Genomic DNA, 14,672 nt, shown 5'->3' with positions numbered 1-14,672 from the left:
GGTCACCCTAGGCACAACACAGAGAGCTGTCCCAGTGCTATAAAAAAACCACCTCCACAAGGGGAATAGCTACCAGCGCTGGTGCACTGTCTACACCAGGGGTGGGCAAACTATGGCCCGCGGGCTGAATCCGGCCCATCAGGACTTTGGATCCGACCCTCAGGATTGCCCCCCGTGGTGCTGTGGGCCCCATGCCGCTCTCAGAAGCGGCCGGCACCACGTCCCTGCAGTCCCCGGGCCGGGGGGCAGAAGACTCCGTGTGTTGCCCTTGCCTCCAGGCTCCGCCCCCCCGCAGCTCACATTGGCCAGGAACAGGAAACCGTGGCCAATAGGAGCTTCAGGGGAGGACCTGGAGGCGCAGCAAGGGCAGCGCATATGGACCCCTCCGCTCCCCCCTCAGGGGCCGCAGTGCTTCCTGGAGTGGGACGGGGACATGGCAGGCAGGCAAGGAGCCTGCCCTGTCCCTGGTGCGTGCCGCTGCCACCCCGGAACCACTTTAGGTAAGCGGCGCCGGGCGGGAGTCCGAATCCCTCCTGCACCCCACCCCCCAACTCCCTGCCCTAAGCCCCCTGCCTGCACCTCGCACCCCGCCTGCACCCCAACTCCCTGCCCTGAGCCCCTCATACACCCTGCACCCTTCCTGCACCCCACCCCTCTGCCCTGAATTCCCTGCTGCACCCTGCACCCCTGTGCACCCCAACCTCCTCCCCTGAGCCCCCTCCCACACCCAGCACCCCTCCTGCACCCCAACCCCCTCCCCTGAGCCCCCTCCCACAGTCCACACTCCTCCTGCACCCCTGCCCTGAGCCCCCTCCTGCACTCCGCACCCCTCCTCTGCCCCAATCCCTTGCCCTGAGCCCCTTCCTGCACACCGGACCCCCTCCCACACCCCGCACTCCCTCCCGCATCCCAACCCTCTGCCCCGGCCCTGCATACAATTTCCCCACCCAGATGTGGCCCTCGGCCCAAAAAGTTTGCCCACCCCTGGTTTACACTGATACTTTACAGCGCTGAAGCCGGTAGCGCTCGGGCAGCTGTTTCGCGTGGCTGGGAGAGAGGAGGGGGAATGCGGGGCGCTCAGGGGAGGGGGTGGAGTTGGGGCAGGGACTTTGGGGAAGGGGCAGGGAAGGGGCGGAGTTGGGGCAGGGAAGGGGCGGGGCCAGGGCCCCGTGGAGTGTCCTCTTTTTTTAATGTTTAAATATGGTAACCCTAGATAAATGCAAAGTAATGCACTTGGCAAAATATAATCCCGACTATACATACAAAATGATGGTGTTTAAATTAGCTGAACCCGTCAAGAAAGAGATCTTGGAGTCATTGTGGATAGTTCTCTGAAAACACCTGCTCAATGTGCAGTGGCAATTAAAAAAGCTAACAATATTGGAAATCATTAGGAAAGGGATAGATAATAAGAGAAAAATATCATATTCATAGATTCATAGATTCTAGGACTGGAAGGGACCTCGAGAGGTCATCGAGTCCAGTCCCCTGCCCGCATGGCAGGACCAAATACTGTCTAGACCATCCCTGATAGACATTTATCTAACCTACTCTTAAATATCTCCAGAGATGGAGATTCCACAACCTCCCTAGGCAATTTATTCCAGTGTTTAACCACCCTGACAGTTAGGAACTTTTTCCTAATGTCCAACCTAGACCTCCCTTGCTGCAGTTTAAGCCCATTGCTTCTTGTTCTATCCTCAGAGGCTAAGGTGAACAAGTTTTCTCCCTCCTCCTTATGACACCCTTTTAGATACCTGAAAACTGCTATCATGTCCCCTCTCAGTCTTCTCTTTTCCAAACTAAACAAACCCAATTCTTTCAGCCTTCCTTCATAGGTCATGTTCTCAAGACCTTTAATCATTCTTGTTGCTCTTCTCTGGACCCTTTCCAATTTCTCCACATCTTTCTTGAAATGCGGTGCCCAGAACTGGACACAATACTCCAGCTGAGGCCTAACCAGAGCAGAGTAGAGCGGAAGAATGACTTCTCGTGTCTTGCTCACAACACACCTGCCTCCATATAAATCCACAGTATGCCAACATATTGAACAGTCCATTCAAATTTGGTCACCCCATCTCAAAAAAGATGTATTGGATTTGGAAAAGGTACAGAGAAGGGCAACAGAAATGATTAGGGGTATAGAACACCTTCTGTATGAGGAGAGATTAAAAAGAGTGGGACTTTTCAGCTTGGAAAAGAGATGACTAAGGGGAAATATGATAGAGGTCTATAAAATCATGGATGGTGTGGAAAAGTAGAATAAGGAAATGTTATTTGCTCCTTCACATAACACAAGAACCTGGGTCACCCAATGAAATTAATAGGCAGCAAATTTAAAACAAACAAAAAAATGTGTTTCTTCACAGTCAACCTGTGGAACTCTTTGCCAAGGGATGTTGTGAAGGCCAAAATTATAACAGGGTTCCAATAAGAACTAGATAAGTTCATGTAGGATAGGTCCAACAATGGCTATTAGCCAGGGATCCAACACCATGTTCTGCATGTGTATGTCCAGGGATCATAGAATATCAGGGTTGGAAGGGACCTCAGGAGGTCATCTAGTCCAACCCCCTGCTCAAAGCAGGACCAATCCCCAGACAGATTTTTGCCCCAGATCCCTAAATGGCCTCCTCAAGGATTGAACTCTCAACCCTGGGTTTAGCAGGCCAATGCTCAAACCACTGAACTATCCCTCCCCGCCCCCCCCCCCCAATCCCTCGCCTCTGGTAGTGGTAGAAGCTGGTAGTGGGCAACAGGGTAACTTGATGATTACCTGTTCTGTCCATTCCCCCTGGGGCACCTGGCTTTGGCCACTGTTGGAAGACAGGATACTGGGCTAGATGGACTATTGATCTTGCCCAGTATGGCCATTCTGATGTTCTTATATAGAACCCAGATGTATCTGCTCCCCGCTGCTTCCCACTAGACCTCACTCTCCTCCCAGAGCTGGGATAGAACCCAGGAGTCCTGACGGGGTCTCTCTCTCCACGGAGTTAGTAATAAAGTAAGAATATACATTAACATTTTAAACCTAACCAGTGTCCCTTAAATGATTTGCCACAAGATGTCAGAACATGTTCTTATTAAAGCTGAGTGGGTCTAATATTTATTTAAATTTCTTTCCTTTATAAAGGAATTCGATACCGGGCTCCTGTCAGCTAATTGCTAAGTTATCTGTCAAAAAAATAGAGTTTAAGTGCCTAAGTAGCCCAAGGATTCACTGTTAAAGTTGCCCCCACCTACCAAAATCTGAAATGGTGCTCCTGGCAAAAAGCTGTTTGACCATTTCAAAGGTCTCACTTCTTTTCTTACCCTTGGTGATTTATCAGCTGCTTCTGGTGCTGGTGATCTGTCCCTTCTCCTTTGTTGCCACAGCACCTGTGGTTTCTTTGACTCAGTACTTTGGACATTCTCGTCCTCCTGATCTGGCTGATGTTTCAAGGTGTCCTGTCATAATGGCCCTGCTCTCGCTCAGCCTCCTTTGGTAGAGTTTGAATTGGACTGGGCTCCAGCAACATCGTGGCATAGCCCTTTTGGCAGCAGGCCCTTACAGGCACTTACATTCTAGCCTGCTCTTGCTGAGGCAGCTCTTCCAAATGGCAAACTCCTCCACTACCCCCAAATGGAACTGATGTTTGCACCTGCCCAGAGTTTTTTTTTTTTAATGGGAGGGCAACTCATGCACGAGTGTGCACACAAAAACATTACCTATAGAAAGCACCCCTTCCCATCCATTCTGCAAAAAGCCAGATCAGAGGGACTAGTAATGACTCTTCAACCAACCCCTGCCGGAGGGGAATAGGTAGCAGCTAGCAACAGGGCAGAACAGCTAGCAATCCAAAAGTGAAGTGTGGGCAGCAGAAGCACAATTTTCTGTGAGCAGGGAAACTTTGGAGAGTCAAATGAGTGGAGGTGTAAGTGCTGGGAGGGAGGGAAACAGTGACTTGCATGAAGGAAAGAAGAGGGAGACTAATTGCAGAAGTGGGTGGCATAGAATGATTTTAGAGAAAGCAGAGCAGGGCAGAGCCAGCAACTTGGAAAGCAGTGCAGAGCCAGCACTCTCAAAGGCATAGCTAGACTAATATCCAGAAACATTTGGAGTAGGGGAGAGCAGGTCCATAGCTAAAAGACATGCATGGAGAGTCTGTGGCATGCTGCTGGTGGGGAGGTAATGTAAATTTAAAGTCAGGATCCTCCAGAGGGAACTAGAAAGAGAGATGAAAGACATCTAACGAATAGCTGTCTGCAAATTATTTGTCCACCTCGGTATATGAGCCAGCCAATGTCCATTTAGTTCTCTACAGCATTTTAACTGTTCACTGCAGGTTTTCTTTAAAAACTGTGGGAATTTTTCCCATTGACTTGGTTTGGCTTAAACATTAACATAGTGTTGGGCTTGTCTGAATTTATTTACATTTCCCCAGTGGAATCAAAATGTCTCAGCCAAATTTGACTTGTGTGTAAGGGATACGGATTCCTAGGCACTTGGCCATCCTGTGTGATGCATACAGGATTTATACGTGTAGCTTATGTTAGCATTGAAGAGGAGTTGCTTGCATAAGTTCCTTGTGCACTGAGAGGAGAAGAGACTCCTTTGTTAGTAAGTCAGTTATAAGCTGCAACTTTCTTTGCCAAAACATGCATTAGAAAAATAATTAGCTTTGCATTTAGCACTAAATGAGCCTTGTTAATGACTACTGTCACAGGGCAACCACATCCTGCTTGGAAGGAAGAAGGGCTTTCTTGGCCTACCTCATCTCATTTTAACTCAACAACTGTCAAGTCTTCACTAGAGAAACACACTCGATGGCCTCCAGCAAGTGTCATGCCCTATTGGAGATACATGAAATCTGACACTAATAATGTGAATAATTATTTGCTGGGGATTTAAAAGGTATTCTCCGAAGTTCACTTTGTACCCTGTAGCTACTGTATTAATTTGTTATATATGCCGTATATACTCGATCATAAGCCGGTTCATTTATAAGCCAACCCCCTCAAGATGGATAAGTAAAAATGGCAAATTTTTATGACCCATTCATAAGCCGACCTTATAATTCAGGGGTCAGCAAACTTTGGCTCCCGGACCATCAGGCTAAGCCGCTGCTGGGCCGAAACAGTTTGTTTACCTCAAGCGTCCGCAGGCACGGGGGTAAACCTAAGTAAACAAAATGTCCCGGTGCACCAGCTGCTTACCCTGATGGGCCAGGACAGTAACTGGTGGGGAAATTTTTTTTGGGGGGGAAGCTGGGGGTCAGGGGAGTAACCCCTGTGACCACCCCCCACATGACTCCACCCCTAACCCGGGACCTCCCCACATGACCCCTCCCAGTGTAACCCCTCCCCACCCCGCCCCTAGCCCAGGATCCCCACACTCTCCCCATCCCATCCCTTCCCACCTTACCTGGAGTGGGCCGGGAGGATGTCTCTGGCCCGGCTGGAGCTGCTCCAGCAGGCCGGGCAGCGTGGCTGCAGCCTGCCAGCCCCGGAACTGCAGCTGCTTCGGAGGCTGGGGGGAGAGCAGCGTGGCCAGAAGCGGAGAGACTCTGGCCCCGCCTCTTCCCTTCTGGCTCGGCTGCCTCTCCTTGCCCCCTCAGTTGGGGGAGGGAGCTGTGTCCTACCTCTCCCCCTCACTATACCCATTCATAAGCCGACCCCCTTCTCTGATGCTCCCCCTTTTTACTAAAAAAATGCGGCTTATGAACAAGTATATACAGTAATCCCACTCTGAGCTCTTTTTGGCATGCTCTTGCAAAGTGTCAGATTGACTACTTGGAGACCACTGCGTGCCTCCATGGTAGTTGTCTCCATGCTGGGACCATGAAAGGCAGCATAGCCCACTGGAAAGGGCACTTCACTGGGACTCAGGAGATGTAGGGGTCTGTTCCCAGCCCTCCACTGACTCGTCAGAGGTGATGTGTGGGAGAGGCATGGTCACGTACCCCCCCACCCCCAATTTGCTGCTTGGCTCTTACTGAGCATGCTCACATGGGCTGAGCATGCTCAGTAATACTACTGAAACCAGCTGCTCTCACTCTTCCTCTCCCCTCTCCCCCCCCCCCCCCCCCCCCCCCCCCCCGTATTGGCAGGCATGGGTCATTATGATCTTGGGCAAGTGCTCTCCCTATGCTTCTATTTACTACTATTTACTACCCACTTCCTACCCCTTCTGAAAACAGCCAGAGAAGAGGGCCTAGTGACCCTGACAACAAAACTCTGCTGGGAGAGTGGCAATCCAGCTTTCAGTCCAGAAGTGTTTGCCTTGGCGGTTTAGGTTATAAGCTTTTCAGGGCAGGGACTGTCTCTTACGTGTTGGTGCAGTGCCTAGCACAACGGGGCCCTGATCTCAGCTGGGGCCTCTAGGCAGTACTGTGATACACATAATAAATAAAATCTGGACCTGATACTCTGTTCTCTACTGAGGCTGCCAATTAATGTGTTAATTCTGAAGTTACTTTTGCCATAGGCTTTGGTCCACTAGGAACTAAAGCCATACTATCAACACATTTCACACCAAGTGGTTAAGATGATAATGACTTGCAGCCATTTTATGACCAGGACCAGATTTGAAGTGATACCCAGAGAAGAATGTCTCCTTGGCCTTAGAACTAAGTCATCCACTCCCCTGTTGATATATAATTGTTGAGTAACAAATAAAGTAGTTATGTTCATTTTATAGCAATACAACACCAGCAGTAAGTGTTCCTCCCATTAAAATGTTTTTGGTGTAGAAGTCACTATGTATCATAATAATACTATCCACCATTTGTTTTATCATTCTCATGCATTTCCAGCACATACAGGAGTTTACTATTTTGCATGAGATATTTTATGCCTCATGTGTTTTCATTATTTTCACTTTCTTTTTCTTTTCTGATCCAGATTCCAAAGATTCCAAGGAGAAGAATAAAATGGAAATCCTATATATATTGGTGCCAAGTGTTACTATTCCCCTGGCCATAGCCTTGTTGTTCTTCTTCATCTGCGTCTGCCGCAACAACCAGAAGTCTTCCTCCCCTCCAGTACAAAGACAGCCCAAACACGTCAGAGGGCAAAATGTAGAGATGTCCATGCTAAATGCATACAAACCAAAGGTAATCGGGCACCTGATTTCTGCCTTGTAAATTGCTGTTTCGAAGAGCATGGAATTAGCATGGTTTGCTCAATCCAGAATTGAAACATTACCCAATTGATTTCTATCACACTGTCTCTGTCAGTGTCGTTGGCTGCACTTTTTGAACGCCTTCTGTTGTCATCAGCATACTATACGTTGTACTGTGCAGCATAAAGCTAATGGTCTATATATCTTTGGATGAAAAGAAACTCAAGCTTGCTTTAACGAAGTAAGCAACTGCTTGTGGAGTGGCATGGAGGCCTTGTTCTAGTTAGTAAGTAAGGGGGGAGGAAGATGCATTCTTTCATTTTATTGGCTGTTTCAGAAAACACTTTTTAATGGATCATTTGTATCCTTGCCTCACCCGTTATTAGCTGAAATCACTTTAAAATGATCTCCTCCTTGTATGTTCAAGTTTACACATTCTTTAGAGAGATTTGCAAACTGAAGCACCAAAACCTATTCATATTTACAGCCCGCCTTATTGAAACATAGGGCCCCTCTTCCCTGACTCCTAATATTGTTCCTCTTTACTGAAACTCCAAATTCATGAAGCACTTTTTTCCAATTTAAAAAAAAAAAAAAAAAAGCCTCACCGAGCAGGTAAGACACTGAAAAAATGATTAGCAATGACCTCATTGTTTATTAGCAGGGCAGGTGCTGGAAATGTCCAGAGCATGTCTGGACATGGGGCTCTGCCACTTCCAAGCAGGAGAATATCCTGAGTATCTAAAACATAATGCATTAGAAAACTGTGCAGAATAATTTACATCCAATTGTCTGGACGTACCTGTTGGCAAGTTGTTATTTTAGTTAGAAAACGATATAGCAAAATGAATCCAAATTCAGGCATTAGGAGCAATGCAAACTGTGCATAACCTTCCTTCTATAAATATTGCTGTACACGCCAAAGATATTCTTTCAGAATGATGGCAGTTTTAGTCGCTCAGCCCAGGAAAAGGAGGTTACACTTCCGTTTCAGGATCTGTGCTCTCCATATGTGAATATGTTTGTAAGTAGAGATCTGTTTTAGGTTTGATATAGCAATCATGAGATGTGCCTACTGCTTGCTCTTCAGTGTCAGCTTCATAGTCTTAGGTTATGAAGAATTAGTCAGCAGAGGGTCCAAGCAAAATTGTTTAAATAATCCATTGTGCTTTGAATTTGCAGTATGCCCATATGACAGGGAGTCAGGCTTTAGGACCCCCTCAGGGGGAGAGAGGCAGAGCTATTCTGCTGACTCATGCTGGAAATCTGACCGGGGTAGTTTTTCTCTCTCTCATGGGCAGAAGCAACTGGGGAAAGAGACGGATATAAAAGGACCTTGCAGGGACAAATCCTAGGAGTAAGCCAACTCTGCAGAAAGTTTAGATTGAAGTTTATATTTCGTCATTAAGTTAACAATAAAGGTAATCCCACAGCATCTACTGTGTGGAGAGAACAGAGTGCTGACTTTGCCAGTTCAAGTCATTCATTTTGTATTGTGAAGTCTTGTTATAATTTCATTATGTGAACCTTACTTAGAAAAATTTAACTGTAGAACCTTATTTAGAAAAATAAGTTTGTGGATTCAAGAAGGAAGATGGGTTATAAGAAGACAAAAGGATACTGAAAAAAACAGAGCTGGGGCCCAAACCAGTAAGCATCTGGTTCTGAACTTCCTCAAGTTTCAGAAGTGTTTGAATCCAGGATTTTCATTTGGGTCACTCGTTAGTGAAAATACATAACTGAAGAAGGCTGAGAAGACGGCATGCCATGGCTGCCCTGCATGGTTACACATGTAATGCAAACAACTGTTTTTAGTTCATATTTTATTTAATCTTCCTTACCTGAGATCATGCCTTTGACTCCATGTGAATCTTTATACCATCATTTTATCATACATGGGTCAAAAAACTATGCCAGCTCCTCCTCTTCAAGATTTGTACCAGGGACAGGGAACAAACAGTAAAAGGTTCAGAGGTTTCATACAGCAAAGCACTCAAACATTCTAATATTAACCAAGCCTTAGTCTTTAATCGCTAGAGTCTGCAAACATTAGCTGGAAATTCTAGAGGAAACCTTCTTCGTGAGATTTCTGTTTGTTTTTAACTGGTTATTATCGCTGCTGGAAAGCAGTTAGTTCTAACCAGGTATTAGACCATTTGGGGAATGTTTGTGTTCGGGATGCACTATTCTACACAATTTATAAACCATACATGCAGTCTCTTGCTGCTGTGTTATATAGGTGCTAAATCATCCAAAATTTGATCTATGGTACTTTACATTACAAATTAACTGAGTCCAATCAACACACAGAACATAGTCCCTCATTTTCATCATTCTGCCCCTTAAAGTAGAAGTCAGTACGTTGAAAAACAAAAACTAACCTAACCCTAACCGTAACTTCTACTTTAAGGGGCAGAATGATGAAAATGAGGGACTATCTGTTAATACCCATAGAAAATCACAATATAAATCTCATGTGCAATACAGTACACATTAGATTAAAGATGTTTCTAAACCAAACCCCATGTCCAAACCTCCCCTTCACTGGATCCAAATTTTGAAACTTAGTCCTTTCTTTGTATTAGATACTTGGGAGGAAATCCTGGCCGCACTGAAGTCAGTGGGAGTTTTGCCATCGACTTAGTGGGGTTCAGGTTTTACTCTTGACCACCAACATATTAATGCTTTACGTACACAACGTGGGCAAAGTGTCTTGCCCGTAAATGTCTGGAAATATAGACCACAGTGTTTTCTTTTCATGTTTAAAATGATATGCTGCAAAAACCACCTGATTTCATTTATGACAATTGTATATTTTCCTGTTGGGAGAGTGGCTGGCTGTCCCACTGACACAACTGTTTTGGCTGCCTTTCAAACAAATTTTTAAAAAAGAAAGGAAGTAGAATTCTATTTTAAAATATTGTATCCAATACCAATGTCAACATTGGTTAAAAACGTTCTAGCTCATACTGAGGTGGATGTGTGTTTACTCTTCCAAATAAAAATGTTAACATTTAAACCAAAAGCCTGTTTCAGTTTTAAGGTACTTAATTGCCTTACAGAATATAATAAACTGAGTCCATCTTGTCATTCAACTAATGGAAGCAACTGATAAAGAGATAGAAGCAGTGGGCTTCATTCTTTGTATTTTCCCTTTGTACTTGGTTTACTTTGGCGTGATGCCTCGTATGTATTTTACACTTCTTTACATTTTGTACACCACTGTATGACAAATACTTGTCAAACAAAAACGAAGCAGATTTATAACCGCTTAACTTGAAATGAGCCTTCCTGCCAAAACTTTATGACTTCATTTTCTTTCATAGTTTTCCACTATGTTGGTTCAAACAGACAAACCCTGCCTGAGGTCAGACAGAGGTCATTTCACTTTCATTACTAAAATATAATTTACAATATGCCAGACCTAAACAAGTTTTAGCCTAAAGGATTTATATAATATAAACCATCTGTTCTTCAACAATACAGCTAATTTCCTGCCATCACCATACAGTCTACTGGCTGCTTGTTTAAATGTCTTTATGATTTTATTTTTTTACTTATGAAATATTTATCTAAAATTTGTAAGTGGTCAGTACAACTAGAATTCATTTACTCTGAGTGCGCAACTTTAAAATTATTTTTTTAATGTCAATTTTTCCATATTACTCATGCAAAAAACTGCATTGACAATATTCCAGGAAAGCAAATGCTAATGTTTCTGACTACACTGTTTTACTGAATGTGGATTCCAAACTCAGGTGCCTACCTTTAGGCTACCAAGTCCATAATTTAGGCATCTCAGTAAGAGACCTGATTTTCAGAGGTGCTGAGGTGCCCACTGATGTTAACTTCTAAAAATAAAGTCGCTTATTTAAGTGTCTAAATATGGATGTACCTGCCTAAGTTAGGCAACCAAGTTTGAAAAAGATTTGGCCCTCGTTTCTATTCTCCTTTGACCAAAGTCTGATGTTTTCCCAGCTGATTCTACTTTCTTGATTTTGGGGGGGGGGGGGGGGGCTTGTACACTCACTCAAGTATACAGAGAACTAATCTCTTTTGTACCCCAAGGGGTTAATAACTAACTCTAGGATGAAACTTAACTGAGTCCTAAGTCAGAGTTAAAACATAAATTTGCACCTAACATTATATGCCCTGGTCTCTCAAAGCTGGACTTAAGCATGTGTGTAGCCCAGCTGCAATCAATGGGACTAGTCGTGTGATTAAAATTAAGTCCATGTTGAAGTTCTTTGCCGCACTGTGACCATAACCGATCCTATATTCAGTCTTTGTTCACCTGCATCTAGTCTTGTGTAAAGGATGGAAAGTTATTTTTAATTTTGATATGGGGAAATCCTCCTCCCTCATACACAGCAGGAGTAAAGAAGCATTCAGCGAGGAACTGCATGGGTACTAGAGTATTGGAATCCCCAGCCTCAACCAGGCTCCCAATACTTCTGCAATGTGGTCACAGCAATATCTCTGCTAGTGATGGCAGCCCACACTTCTGTGGACGGAGCCACTACAGAGCTTGGATCAACAATACAGAGTGTCCCTAAATGGCTTCTTCACTGTTTGGTCTCCCTACACAGCAGAAGCACAATATTTCTACTGCCATTTGAGTTATAGATACTATTGCAGGGAGCTGCAGGCTTGTGGCCTTGCTGAGAGAATAAGTCTCTAATTTAGGTACCTTTTTGACGCTATTATTATAACCTATTCTTTGATTTGCTGTTTTAACAGAGCAAAGCTAAGGAGTTACCTCTTTCTGCTGTTCGTTTCATGGAAGAACTGGGTGAATGTGCTCTTGGAAAAATCTACAAGGGGCATCTCTATCTTCCAGGCATGGATCATGCTCAGCTTGTTGCTATCAAGACATTAAAAGACTTTAACAATCCCCAGCAGTGGACAGAATTCCAGCAAGAAGCATCTCTTATGGCAGAACTTCATCACCCTAACATTGTCTGTCTCCTAGGTGTTGTGACTCAGGAACAACCCATCTGCATGCTTTTTGAGTATATGAATCAGGGAGACCTCCATGAATTCCTTATCATGCGATCGCCACATTCAGATGTTGGGTGTAGCAGTGATGAGGATGGTACTGTCAAATCCAGTCTGGACCATGGGGATTTCCTGCATATTGCAGTTCAAATTGCGGCAGGAATGGAATACTTATCCAGTCATTTTTTTGTCCATAAAGACCTTGCTGCTCGCAACATTTTAATTGGAGAACAACTTCATGTGAAAATTTCAGACCTTGGACTATCAAGAGAAATATACTCAGCAGATTATTACAGAGTTCAAAGTAAGTCCCTACTGCCGATTCGCTGGATGCCACCAGAAGCAATTATGTATGGCAAGTTCTCTTCTGATTCAGATATTTGGTCCTTTGGTGTGGTCTTATGGGAGATTTTCAGCTTTGGACTCCAACCATATTATGGATTTAGTAATCAAGAAGTCATAGAGATGGTCAGGAAACGACAATTATTACCATGCTCTGAAGACTGTCCTCCCAGAATGTATAGCTTGATGACAGAGTGCTGGCATGATCTTCCATCTCGGAGGCCAAGATTTAAAGATATCCATGCCAGGCTGCGTTCTTGGGAGGGACTTTCAAGTCACACTAGCTCTACTACTCCCTCTGGTGGAAATGCCACCACTCAAACAACTTCACTCAGTGCAAGCCCAGTTAGTAACCTAAGTAATCCTAGATACCCTAATTACATGTTTCCAGCACAGGGTATACCACAAGGCCAAATTGCTGGGTTCATTGGACCACCAATACCTCAAAACCAGCGATTTATTCCAATCAATGGATACCCGATTCCTCCAGGATATGCTGCTTTCCCAGCTGCCCACTACCAACCACCGGGCCCACCCAGGGTAATTCAGCACTGTCCACCTCCAAAGAGCCGTTCGCCAAGCAGTGCGAGTGGATCAACTAGCACAGGTCATGTGACTAGCTTGCCTTCTTCAGGATCCAATCAGGATGCAAATATACCTTTGCTATCTCATATGTCAATTCCAAGTCATCCAAGTGGAATTGGTATAACAGTTTTTGGAAACAAAACTCAGAAACCATACAAAATTGACTCTAAACAGTCATCCTTATTAGGAGACCCCAATATTCATGGACCTAACGAATCTATGATTTCTGCAGAGTTGTAAATAAGTCAGGCCTTTGTACATATAACTATTTACAGTACAAATTAGAAAAACGTAGAAAAGATTTATATTCAAATATTTTATTAAAGATTTTTCTGGTTGTTTAACAGACTTTTGCAACAAGTATCTTCTGTGAAGTTTAACTGTGTTTAACAGGATAGGCAGACACCAACCAGATAAAAATCATTGTGGTATTAACACGCAACAATGTGAACAGACATTTTTTTTACGTACCAAACTAATGTTTATTTTAATAAGGGACAAAAACAAAAAAAATCTTTGTGATGACCATCATTCACTTTGTCACAGCTATTTAAAGCTCTGATATGGTTTATATCACAGAAACTTTATTATTCTGAAAACATTTTAATATTTGTCAATCACTTTTTTTTAAGAGATGCAAATGTTCAGAGATTTATTGGGTATGCAATTCACTTCCAATATCTAGTTTAAACATTTGTAAGTTTTTTTCAGTCAAGAATGGCGTTTCCAATACGTGACTCAATGTTGACATCTGATGGCTGGATTAGTTATTTCAGGTAGGTTTTTGTTTTTCACCTGAGGTGAGAGTCTGAGTTCATATTTAAACCAAAAAAACTGCATAAAATGTCCTGACATTCAGTAGAATGAGTTATCAACTCACAGGCTACTAAAATAATCTGGTAATGTCTGCTAAAAATAGATGGAGTTATAAGAAATTGCCTTTAAAGGAAATTAAATTAAGAATTTTAATTTCAGAGCATGAATCAACTGGTTCAACGTTAACATTTCATAATTTTATATGTGTAGTTATAACAGAAATTTTGTATCCTTTTGTTGCTATGCAACTGTTTAATGAAAAAGCTCCAAACCACAATTTTATATAAGACAATCAGTTTTCCCAAGAAGTATTTATTGTTTCAGAGCAGTACATAATTTCAGTGACTATGACTCCAGAAACCCCTAAAAATGGGAAATCCACATTCCATCAAGGGTTGAAAACATTTATGGCAACTTTGTCTATCAGTTAAAATAATGTGAATTAAAGTTAACTTTTTACTTGGAAAAATGACATTTGTATTACTGAAATTAATTCAGGTATAATCAATCTAGATTATTCATTTTGAAACCACTTTAGTGATTTACAAAAGTACTATGTACATTACATCTTTTCACAATGTTATTTGTATTAAAATATCTTTTGTGTCCACACAATGAAAACAACCCTTTGCTCAGTTGACAATGTTGTATAATATGACTTTATTTTTCACATCTTTTTGCACAAAAGTGTTTTGTATAGCAGAAGTGAAATACATCTCTGCATTTTATATATTGGTCTGTTTCTTTTTTGTTTTTAACCTGCTGTAGATGTTCTTGAAATATATTATGGTGATATTCAGCCACTACCTTATACATATATTTTGTT

The 14,672-nt window shown here is 43.3% G+C and overlaps 1 protein-coding gene across 1 annotated transcript in view; it reads left to right on the top strand.

The window, feature by feature from the left end:
- The window catches only part of LOC112115946 (inactive tyrosine-protein kinase transmembrane receptor ROR1), a 245,421-nt gene extending 231,124 nt beyond the window's left edge, over positions 1 to 14,297 (top strand). Inside the window, exons 8-9 of the mRNA XM_024213179.3 lie at positions 6,886 to 7,097; positions 11,846 to 14,297. Of these exons, the coding sequence (XP_024068947.1) occupies positions 6,886 to 7,097; positions 11,846 to 13,270 (1,637 nt within the window). The 3' untranslated portion in view covers positions 13,271 to 14,297. The remainder of the gene's footprint in view (positions 1 to 6,885; positions 7,098 to 11,845) is intronic.
- The last annotated feature ends 375 nt before the right edge of the window (positions 14,298 to 14,672 follow it).

Source organism: Terrapene carolina, unplaced genomic scaffold (genome assembly GCF_002925995.2).
Source record: "Terrapene carolina triunguis isolate 2854851 unplaced genomic scaffold, T_m_triunguis-2.0 Scaffold210, whole genome shotgun sequence".
NCBI lineage: Eukaryota > Metazoa > Chordata > Testudines > Emydidae > Terrapene > Terrapene triunguis.
This window is presented reverse-complemented; position numbering and strand designations above follow the sequence as displayed.